This window comes from Myxine glutinosa, chromosome 13 (genome assembly GCF_964187855.1).
Source record: "Myxine glutinosa chromosome 13, kmMyxGlut1.1, whole genome shotgun sequence".
In the NCBI taxonomy this organism is placed as follows: domain Eukaryota; kingdom Metazoa; phylum Chordata; class Myxini; order Myxiniformes; family Myxinidae; genus Myxine; species Myxine glutinosa.
Window position 1 is genome coordinate 6,561,018 of NC_136273.1, and position 12,362 is coordinate 6,573,379.

General features: G+C 43.2%; 1 protein-coding gene across 2 annotated transcripts in view; it reads left to right on the forward strand.

The window, feature by feature from the left end:
* LOC137438533 (ceruloplasmin) overlaps window positions 1-12,362 on the forward strand; it is a 124,796-nt gene that overhangs the window by 46,565 nt on the left and 65,869 nt on the right. For both annotated transcript variants that reach the window (XM_068133656.2, XM_068133658.2), the window contains exons 3-5: window positions 944-1,156; window positions 3,983-4,153; window positions 9,675-9,929. In XM_068133656.2, the coding sequence (XP_067989757.2) occupies window positions 944-1,156; window positions 3,983-4,153; window positions 9,675-9,929 (639 nt within the window). The remainder of the gene's footprint in view (window positions 1-943; window positions 1,157-3,982; window positions 4,154-9,674; window positions 9,930-12,362) is intronic.

Genomic DNA, 12,362 nt, shown 5'->3' on the forward strand with positions numbered 1-12,362 from the left:
CCCGTTAATTCACCCCAGATCCACTTTTTTGAAATTCCAACTTCTTTCCTGGAAGTTCCAGCAGTGTCCATGTGTTTTATACTTTCCAACCTTCCCATGCCTCCTCCCCCCAAGCCCTCTCCCTCCCACAGATCTCCCGATGTCCCTGCTCTCAAATGTTGTACTTGTGTGCTTCCCTCTTTCTCCCCATTTTGTCTCTCACTCCCTTTTTTGTATGTTTTGTGTGTCCGTTCGTTGTTGTTTTTTGTGATTGATGTTAGCTCTTACACGAGCCTCGATCTTGTATCCCAAAAAAATAAAATAAAAATAATTTTTAACTCATTGAAAAATATTTAAATAATTGAAAATTGAAATAATAAAAAGAAAAAATAAAAAATTTTGGGGAAAAATAATTTTAAAAATCAGATGATTGAAAACAAAAATAAATTTAAAAAAATGGAAAAAGTTCCATTTTTGAAAATTAATTTAATTAAAAATTGGAGAACAATAATTGAAAATTTAAATTATGGAAAATTGTTCTTCAAAAAGTAGGATACCACTGGAATCCAAACTAAACACTCCGGGAATTCCGGGAACCACAACAAATTGACCTTTGCAGAATGTTTTTAATGAGATCTCATGGGATTCCCATCAGATCTATAACAGAAATCATGTCGGACTTTTGTCGGGATAGGCCCATCTGAGCACATGCAGTACGTCATGATGCTGGGATCCCAGATTCAAATCTCCATATGCTGTATTTATTGTTCACCAACGTCTCTTCCTAACGTCTTCATCCGACGTGTGATTTATGTACAAACTCCTCCAGGAACCACAGAACAATATTTTTAAAACCTTCAGAAAAGGGAATCGATCAAATTGAAGCAATAAGAGAACCCAATGTTTGTTTTAAGTTGTTGGTGCCGTTGTTGCATTATTTATTGATTCGTATTATTCCCACCAGGTTCCTTGTACCCAGACGCTACGTTGGACATTCACAGGAAGGACGACGCGGTATTCCCGGGACACAACTACACATACACCTGGCTCGCCAAGCCGAGCCACGGCCCAACCCCCGACGACCCCGACTGCCTCACTTGGATCTACCACTCTCACGTCGATGCTGTTCGTGATGTTGCTGCGGGTCTCATCGGACCCTTGATTGTCTGCAAGAAAGGTGAGAAAGCCAAAGGTGCTTAGCAAATGCGGAAGTGGTGTGCATGTTCGCAGACTCGCAGACTCGCAGAAGCATAAATCAGCCATTAGGTTTAGGGTGACTGGTTCATGGTTTCAGTGCCCACAGCCACATCGCTGGACTTTGTATTCCAATGCTGGTGGTGTGGCGAAGGACATTGACCATGTGCTCATTGATGGTCAATGGAGGATGCTCCCGAATGCAGGGTCTACTGGAGTGCTCAGTTCCTCAATACCAATCACAGGCTTGTTGGAGCAACTCTGAAGCAGTGGCTCAAATCCAAGAGAATGATGCCATCTCAGCCTTGACTGGATGTTGGTATGCTCAAGGATGAAAGGGTAGCTGAGGAGTTCGTGAACAGGTTGAGTGGGGATCTGGGGGCTTTGGGTGTTTTGGGAGATCTTGAAGAGTTGTCCAATCTTGAGTGCCTTCACGACTACCATCCTTGATGTTGCCGGTGGGTGTCTTGGAACCCACCGTCAGGCGAAGAGGAATTTTGTCTCCCAAGGGACACTGGATACCATTTACCAGAGTCGCAGGGCCAGGCTTGATGACAGAACTGAGCTGTTCAGGGAGCTGAGGCGTAAAACAGTATGGTCGCTGAGGGCAGACAAGGAGGCCTATGTGCGAGGAATCTGTGAAACGGTAGAGCATCACTTGTGGTCAAGTGATTCTTGTCTGACTTACAGATTGTGCTCCTCCAAGTCTGTCCCTCATTGTACTGCAGTTAGAGTGGAAGGGGGTGAGCTCTTGACAGAAGAGACTGAAGTAAAGGTCCTCTTGGCTGGTAAATTTCAGCGGCTTTACGAGGCTGACCCACCAGCTGTTGAAGTGGATGTCAGGGGTGTTATTATCCTTAAGGCTGACCGTCCAATCAACTGTGAACTGCCTTCGTTGGTGGAAACACAGGCAGCGGTGAACCTGTTGAAGGAGGGGATGGTGGGGAACGTGGAACTCCTGGGATTTATGGCATCCATGCTGAACTTCAGAAAGTTGGTGTAGATGCTGCACTCCTGTTTTTGTGCTCTGTGTGAATTCTGTGCTCTGTTTGGAGCACGAGCATCATCCCAACTGACTGACTGTAAGAGAGGCCTTGTTGTCCCTCTCTAAATAAGGAAGGGTGATTACCAGGACTGCAACATCTACCAAGGGATATTGCTGCTCTCAGTGCCAGGCAAGGTCTTTGCTTGGATAACTATTGAAAGGGTTCGCCACCATCTGCTTGAACACCAGCACCCAGAGCAGTCTGGCTTTACACCAAGGCGGTCAACCATTGACTGTAGCATTGCTCTTCAGGTTCTCAACTAACACAGGCGAGAATTTCAACAGCACCTGCTTGCAGCCTACAATAGGTTTACCTCCGCAAAGCGTTAAACTCAGTGAATTGGGATGCCTTCTGGAGGTCCTCAGTCTTCGTGGGGAGCGACTAAAGTTGATTGATCTGATATCTGAACGATGCTCTGGTTCTGAGTGTTGTAAAGTGTGGTGATTCAATCTCTGACTTATTTCCAGTTGTTACTGGAGTTTGTCAGGGGTGTGTACTGACCCCACCCTTTTCAGTGCTTATACTGTATGTACTGTATTATAGGGAGGATGTCAGAGAGATGAACTGCAGTGCATCATTTGAGACCGTCAAGATCTCTGGTCTTCATTTCGCAGATGATACAGTCATCTTTGCAGAGACTCTGGATATCTTTATGGGGGCCCTCAAGGTGCTGAATGAGGATTCGGAGCCACTGAGATCACCGGTCTCCTGGGTTATCATGTCTCCACGTGTTGTAAGCTAGAAGTCAATAGATGTCTAGGTCGGACCTGGGGAGTCAGGGATTCACTGGACCATGGGTGGGGTACTTTTGCAGGAGGATGATGAAAGTCTGAGTTTTTATGTCCGAGATGATTCCAGTCTCGCTCTACTCTACGGATGTGAGACCTAGACTCTGACTAAGGATCTGAGAAAAGGACAACTTTGAACAACCAGGTCTCTTTGGAGAATCCTTGGCTATCGCTGGTCATACTTTGTGTCCAACAAGCATTTGCTGAGAGAGACTCAGATGAGATTTGTTACCGATGTAGTACGTGAGCATTAGCTGCGGCTGTCTGGACATGTTCCTTCTTTTCTTGACGCTGATTCTGCTCACCAGATTCTCTCCGTGAGGGAGCCTCATGAGCGGAGGAGGCCAAGCGGCCGACTACGTGCTTCATCGGTGCAGTAGATTGAGTGATATCTCGGTGAGATATGGACGAGCCCGGGCATCTGCCTTGGGGATGGGCATACGGAGGCCCCTGTGGTATCGTTCTGGTGGAAAGTGGATGTGGCGACGCGCCGCTCCGGCCTGACCTGACAATTTATAGCTGGGTTGAGATTCAAACCAAGGTTAGACTACCCGAAGGGGAGTGCGCCAGCACTACCTGTAAGCTATCGTTTCAGCCTTCTTAAATAAAAACAACAACATTTGATTGATATAAACACTAAAAGATAAGGGACTAAACTATTGGGGGAAATAGCACGTCCACAACGTTCAACTTTGCCTTGATCACCGGTACTCTTGTTTGCACCGGTCAGATCTCACCCAAACCTGCCACAAACAATGCGCTTCTTGTCACTTGTTGATTCGTCATTAAAGGTTGCTTCATACAGTGTGGCAATAAAATAAGTATATATACAAACTTTATTTATATAAAACGATACCATCTGCCCTGTCTTTGGGGGTAAACGGCTGATGATGACGTGCAATCATTCAATGATTGCAGGTGGTGATTGATACCTTCGTCTGCGCGCCAGTAACCCTGTACCTGGCCATACCACAGGTGCGGTGCTCGATTTGGACAAACTGACAGCACCACACTTCGTCATCATGTTTTCTGTTCTGGACGAAAACCTGAGCTGGTATCTGGAGGAAAACGTGAAACGTTTCTGCTCGAATCCCAGGTCTGTTGATGTGGATGATGAGGATTTCCAGGAAAGTAACAAGATGCACAGTAAGTTTCACCTCTTCCTGACTTTACTTTTCCCCCTCTTTTTTATTACTTGCAAAATCGAAGATTTTTCAAGTACTGTATATTGGTCGGTTCCGTTTGTGGTTCTGTCTGTCTGTCTGTTTGTCTTTTTGTCACCAGCCTAAAGGTCACAATTCTAAACCGATCGTCACGAAACATCACCAAGTTGTCTACGTCCTCCCAATTGATAAGCCTATTGATTTTGAGGTCAAAGGTCATCTGGAGGTCAAATTTCTAAACTCGCCATTTTAAATCCGATTGACTTGAAAATTGAATAGCATTTGTATATCAAGTCACTAAATTGGGAAATGAACTATTTTTGAGGTCAAAAGGTCAACTGGAGGTCAAATTTTAAAAATCAATTTTCATCTAAAAGCTGTCAATTCTCAACCGATTGACTTGAAAATTGAACAGCATTTGCATATCGAGTCACTAAATTGGGAAACATACTATTTTAGGTCAAAAGGTCAAAGGTCAACTCAAGGTCAAACTTCCAAAATCATCACTTTTTATCTGAAAAATCGTCACTTTTCATCCTGTTGACCCGAGCTTTGATCAAGATCGTAAATTTTAATCTTCATGAAATGGACAATTTGCTGTATCAATGGAAAACTTTTGGGGGTGAGGGGGCGGATTTTGCAAGTATCGTGCTATGCATGACGTCTTCTTGTTTATTTTTTTTTTTTTTGCAAAGTCGAGGCTCGTGGAAGAGCTTGTACTAGTAAATTGAACGGATCAGGACACAACAGGACAAAAGGAACATTTGAGAGAGGGGGGAAACACCAACAGCAGAGTTGAAGTGACAAGACGGGGGGGTGGGAGGGGGGGGGGCTTGGACAAAAAAAGTGGGTTTGGGAAAAAATGTCGAAAACATTAGAGGAGGTGGGGGGGGGCGGAATTAGCCCCCCGGCCTGATTATGTTTGAGAGAAAATAGTCGGAAAGACAAACAAACAGAATAAGGATTTTATTATACAACATTGTTACCTGGCCAACGAAGGTGGAAGGATGTTATATTTTCACCCTGTCTGTTTGTCTGTCTTTCGCTGTTTGTTTGTCGATGAGCAGGGTATCTCAAAAGGTTGTGGACGGATTTGGATGAAATTTGGCGGACAGGTTGGGTGTGTGACATGGAATAATTTATTTGATTTTGGTGAAGATCCAAATCCGGATGTGGATACGGACACGAGAATTTGATTTTAAAATGTTAAGTGATTCTTTTACCATTGAGAGATGGGTCCAAAACTATATATAGCAAGATATTTCAAAAAATTGTGGGTGGATTATGTCAAACTTGGTGTGGAGGAGTTGGTTCGGTGACAAGAACAAGCCAATTAGAATTTGGTTCAGGTTCGAATCCAGATCTGGCCTATCAGTGGATACAAAACACATGCCTCTATCTACAAACGTGAAAAAGTAAGTACACCCCATGTAAAGTTTTGACTTTTTCAACATATTTCAACATACAGCTATTTGATCTTCATTTCAACAATATTGACAGATAAAGGTGATATAATATAACAAATATCATGAAACATTTACATTTTGTAGTCTAGTGTATAATTTAAATAAACGTAAATGCAAATTTCGCATGTGGAAAAAGTAAGTACACCCCTGGCTCTAATAGGTGGTATTGCCCTCTTTGGCAGAAACAACCTCAAGTAGGCGTTTCTTATAACTGTCTACCAGTCTCTGACATCGACTGGGAGAAATCTTTGCCCACTCCTCCATGCAGAATTCTTTCAGCTGTGCGATGTTTGAGGGGTTTCTTGCATGCACAGATCGTTTCAAATCCCCCTACAACATCTCGATGGGATTTAGATCCGGGCCTTGACTTGGCCATTCCAGAACCCTCCATTTCTTTCTTTTCAGCCATTCCTTGGTGGATTTACCTGGTATATTTAGGGTCATTGTCATGTTGCAAGGTCCACCTTCGGTTGAGCTTCAACGTTTCCGACAGATGGCCTCACATTATCCTCCAGCACCCTCTGGTACAATGAAGAATTCATAGTGGATTTTATGATGGTGAGCTGCCCAGGCCCTGATGCAGCAAAGCTGCCCCAAACCATAATATTTCCACCACCATGCTTTACAGTTGGTATCAGGTTCTTGTGGTCAAATGCTGTCTTTGGTTTTTGCCAAACATGTCTTCTGGTACTGTGGCCAAATAGCTCTACCTTTGACTCATCTGTCCAGAGCATATTGTTCCAGAAGTCCTGGTCTTTGCCTAGGTGTTCATTGGCAAACGTTAGTCTTGCCCTGATGTTCTTTCTGGACAGCAAAGGTTTCCTCCTGGCACGCCTCCCATGTAGATCAAATTTGTGCAGCCTCTTTCTAATGGTAGACTCATGCACTTTGACATCAACAGTGGCAAGAGCTACCTGTAGGTCCCGTGATGACATTCTGGGGTTCTTCGAGACTTCTTTCAGCATCTTGCGGTCTGCTCCTGGGCTGAACTTGCCGGGGCGACCTGGCCTGAACAAGTTGGCAGTTGTTTGGAATCTTCTCCACTTGTAGATGATTTTCCGAACAGTCGAATGATTCATTTCAAATTGTTTGGAGATCTTTTTTAATCCCTTCCCAGACTCGTAGGCATCTATAACCTTCTTTCTGAAGGCCTCAGAGAGCTCTTTTGATCTCGGCATGGTGACGCCGCACACCTCAACAACAAAGAGCAAACCAAACTAAATGTCTGAGGTTTAAATAAGACAGGTTCCTCCAAGATCCTCTCTAACGATGTTCGAATTATTTGCACCTGAGCTGGTGCACCTAATTCTTATTTTAGGTTTTTGAAGTAGTGATAAATGTATGGGTGTACTTACTTTTTCCACATGCAAAATTTGCATTTATGTTTATTTAAATTATACAATGGACTACAAAATGTAAATGTTTCATGATATTTGTTATATTATATCACCTTTATCTATCAATATTGTTGAAATGAAGATCAAATAGCTGTATGTTGAAATATGTTGAAAAAGTCAAAACTTTACATGGGGTGTACTTACTTTTTCACGTGACTGTATCCATGTTTAGTAGGAGCTCTATCTATCCATGTTCAGCCTGGCTCTATGTAGCCATGTTCAGTATGCGCTCTATGTATCCATGTTCAGTATGCCCTCTATGTATCCATGTTCAGCCTGGCTCTATGTATCCATGTTCAGTATGCGCTCTATGTATCCATGTTCAGTATGCGCTCTATGTATCCATGTTCAGTATGCCCTCTATGTATCCATGTTCAGCCTGGCTCTATGTATCCATGTTCAGTATGCGCTCTATGTATCCATGCTCAGCCTGGCTCTATGTATCCATGTTCAGTCTGGCTCTATGTATCCATGTTCAGTATGCGCTCTATGTATCCATGTTCAGCCTGGCTCTATGTATCCATGTTCAGCCTGGCTCTGTGTATCCATGTTCAGTATGCGCTCTATGTATCCATGTTCAGCCTGGCTCTATGTATCCATGTCCAGTATGCGCTCTATGTATCCATGTTCAGCCTGGCTCTATGTAACCATGTTCAGTATGCGCTCTATGTATCCATGTTCAGCCTGGCTCTATGTATCCATGTTCAGTATGCGCTCTCTGTATCCATGTTCAGTATGCGCTCTATGTATCCATGTTCAATATGCGCTCTATATATCCATGTTCAGCCTGGCTCTATGTATCCATGTTTGGCCTGGCTCTATGTATCCATGTTCAGTATGCGCTCCATGTATCCATGTTCAGCCTGGCTCTATGTATCCATGTTCATTATGCGCTCTATGTATCCATGTTCATCCTGGCTCTATGTATCCATGTTCAGCCTGGCTCTATGTATCCATGTTCAGTATGTGCTCTATGTATCCATGTTCAGCCTGGCTCTATGTATCCATGTTCAGCCTGGCTCTATGTATCCATGTTCAGTATGCGCTCTATGTATCCATGTTCAGCCTGGCTCTATGTATCCATGTTCAGTATTCGCTCTACAGAGTGTCTTTCTAGTTCTTATTACTCCAAGCATGTGGGTATATTATTAATTATTGTTAATGCGAATACTATAGTCACGTGGGTAATTTAGGCCCAGACGGAGTAATTCACTTAATCATGAATTATCAAATGATGGACAGTCTAAATGCTGCATGCACCTTTGGATGTCGAGAGTTGATGCTCTCATGGACCTATTTGCATTATTAGTCCCCTACCGGTATACACCGGAGGGGACTATAGGTTTGCACTCAGTCCCTCCGTCTGTCAGTCTGTCAGTCTGTCCGTCTGTCCATCTGTCAGTCTGTCAGTCTGTCACGCAAAGAACAGTTTTCCAGACTTTTTTCCCTAAACTCTTAATGCTAATGATTTCAAACTTGGCACATGGTCTCCTCATGATAAGTTACAGATCAAGTTCAAACTTCACGACGTTTCGATCATTTTTGACAAAGTTATGGCACTTTGAACTTTGGTAATTTCCCCAAAAGTTTTCCGGACTATAATTTGGAGTGCGTAAGTCAAAGCTGTTAATATTCCTTGTTTTAACTCCAATTTACATTCTGTTTCCACTTTTAGTGAGAAGTAGGGGTCCGTGAAACCATTCATAAACTTTATTTGGTGCAAATTGGATAATTTTTAGCCGAGTTACCTCAGACCGTGAGTTGGTCATTATATAATTCACACATAGTGCAATACGTGCAGGCTGCTCCACGGAGCGACCTTGCGGGCTTATTTTAACTCAGATTTACATTCTGTTTCCACTTTTAGTGAGAAGTATGGGTCTGTGCAACCATTCATAAACTTTATTTGGTGCAAATTGGATAATTTTTAGCCGAGTTACCTCAGACCGTGAGTTGGTAATTATATAATTCACACAGTGCAATACGTGCAGGCTGCTCCACAGAGCGACCTTGTGGGCTTATTAGTCCCCTACCGGTGTACACCGAAGGGGACTATACGTTTGCACTCCGTCTGTCAGTCTGTCAGTCTGTCAGTCTGTCAGTCTGTCCGTCCGGCAAAGAACAGTTTTCCGGACTTTTTTTCTAAACTCTTAATGCTAATGATTTCAAACTTGGCACATGGTTTCCTCATGATAAGTTACAGATCAAGTTCGAACTTCACGACGTTTCGATCATTTTTGACAAAGTTATGGCACTTTGAACTTTGGTAATTTCCACAACAGTTTTCCGGTCAACAGACTGCCGGTAGGGGACATGTATTGCAGCGCAATACTCATAATGCTTGTTTCATTACAAACATATTGTAATACTTTTCCGTTTAGAAAATCTTTTACCTTAAGTCGGTCTGGAGGGACCAAATGATTGTTTCCTTTGACTTTTTATTCCTCAAGATAATTTTAAGGTGAAATTGAATTGGTCCAAACCGACACAAAATTCTACATGTCATATTGTATGACGATAAAGGGACGTAAACATGTAAAACATAAAAACAAAGCTCGTCATCCATATACAAAGAGATTAAGATGGCTAGAGACTCAAACTTTGAGACTATGAACGTAACGACATTTTATTTCACTTTCAGGCATCAACGGCTACGTTTACGGAAACCTGAAGGGCCTTGAGATGTGTGCAGGTGCAGATGTCACGTGGCACCTTGTGGGCATGGGCAATGAAGTGGACATCCATTCAGCTTTTTTCCACGGTGCCACCTTGGTCTCAAAACACCATCGTGTGGACAACATCAACCTGTTCCCCGCCACGTTTATGACTGCGCATCAGACGCCCGTGGAACCCGGCACCTGGCTCTTGAGCTGCAATGTTAATGATCACATATTGGGTAAGAAAGACTTGCTTAACACATTAACTTACTGAGCTAACTTCTCACTTATCGTCCTCCTTGGTCAATCTTGTTCTTGTTGTGTGCTTCCTCACTTTGCATCCTTTTTATCACTTCCTTTTTCACCAATAGTAATCTGGTAATGACACGTCTCCTAAGGTCGAGGTGGGGCAAGATGCATTTGCCCCATGTAACCCCAAGGTGCTGTGATTATATGTTATGTATCCTGAATGTCCGCGCCAGAAGACTTCATGACTGAATTTGTATGTTGGGCAATTTCAATTGAAGAATGTTCAACATACTGCACAGAAGATCCGAGGAGGATGTATTGGTGAGAGGACGGCTCTGTTTATTATTTTTTTTTTTTTTGCTAAAGACATCTTGCTCTACCTTATTTTACATACTAGCAGAGTACCTGCCTTATGGGCAACCTTTTGCTCAGCATGCAACAGGTTCTTCTGACACCCACCTTTATTTGGGCGGTGTATAGGCAACTGACAGCTAGCTCCCTCACTCGCTCCCAAAAATAACAAAATATCCCGGGTTACGTGCATGAAGCAAAAACATGCCTACTGCTTGCAATTCAAAACATATTACTGCACTGGAAAACGTGGAGACAGGAACAATGTACTGCAAAGGGTGGGGAATTGCAATACCCTCTCCCACCTGTAGGTGGCGCTACATGATACACATTTACATAGAGAATTTGCACCCACCTGCCGCTAAGACCACCGGCAAAGATATAAACACACCTATACACTAATTAGGGTCATGCTGATCATATATAGAAAAATCTAGATGTAATTGGGTCAGAAATGTAGGAGGAGTAGCGCGACAAACACGCAACCACATAAATAAACAACGGTCCGTGAATTATAGTAAGGATTTAATGTAAACAAAAATATTGGCAATTCGTTGAAACAACTTCTTTTGATTTGTAATAAACCCTGTTTACCTATAGCTGCCTGGAATTGTCCTGCCTGTTTACTCCCCCAACCCCCATCTGCCATCCCATATGCATCCTCCCCTACCCCTGATTCCTCCCCACGCCCATTATTTTGTTCAAGTCTCTCTCTCTTTTTGGCCTTCAACCCCGCTGTTGGTGTTTCACCCCCTCTCTCCTTCTCCCTCTATTGTTCCTTTTGTTCTATTCAGCATCCTGATCCGTCCAGTGTTCAAACTCTTCCGTTAAGTGTTCTTATACAAAAAAACTGAGTCTCGTCTGGGATGAGAGCACAGTCTAGGCCCTCGACATTTGCTCAAGAATACCCTGCAAGATAATGACTGATCAACAACGAGGCCTGCTATGCATTTTCAATAAAATAGAGTGTCTCCAACTGTTGATGGGATAGTATTTGTTGTAAAAATCAGAGATACAACATTGTCCCAACAGTAGGTTTAATCGTAATCGTTCTCAACAGCATCTAGAGAGAAAACCAAGAATCATTGTATTAGTATTACTTCAGATAAATACAGGTGCATACAGGTGGTATCTCGATAAGCGAGCAGATAGCGTACAATGCAGGATCGTTACCATTCTACGGAAGCCCAGAGGTGCTATAGAGTTACATAGCGATGATGGATGAAGAACTACCTTCTGCGCTGAAAGGCAGTCTCTTTTATAGGAGCCGCGGAGGAGTCGCGTAGCGGCAATGAGGAGAATAACATCAGTGTCGTAACTTAGATGACAATTTCATCACAGTATTATCCCATAAGCAGTACCTGCAACAAGTACTCGTCCTTGTAGGCCATGAGGAGCTGCTGTGTTCATCCACCTTGAACACCTTTCACCCAAGACGGGGCAAGGAAATAATTCTGTTTTTGGAACAGACTGGAGGAAGACAGTTGTGAAATGACATCCTTCTGTCAAACGACCAAGACAGTCGGAATGAGAAACACAGGTTAACTACAATTAAAGATAAATGTTGGTTTGTGATGCATTCACTTCCATCAGGTTTGTGATGCATTCACTTCCATCCGAATCCAAATGATGGTGATTATGTACTTTACCCAACATTCCTGTTCCAGGTTTACACCAAGACAGTCGGAATGAGAAACACAGGTTAACTACAATTAAAGATAAATGTTGGTTTGCGATGCATTCACTTCCATCGGGTTTGTGATGCATTCACTTCCATCGGGTTTGTGATGCATTCACTTCCATCGGGTTTGTGATGCATTCACTTCCATCGGGTTTGTGATGCATTCACTTCCATCGGGTTTGTGATGCATTCACTTCCATCGGGTTTGTGATGCATTCACTTCCATCGGGTTTGTGATGCATTCACTTCCATCGGGTTTGTGATGCATTCACTTCCATCGGGTTTGGGATGCATTCACTTCCATCGGGTTTGTGATGCATTCACTTCCATCGGGTTTGTGATGCATTCACTTCCATCGGGTTTGTGATGCATTCACTTCCATCGGGTTTGT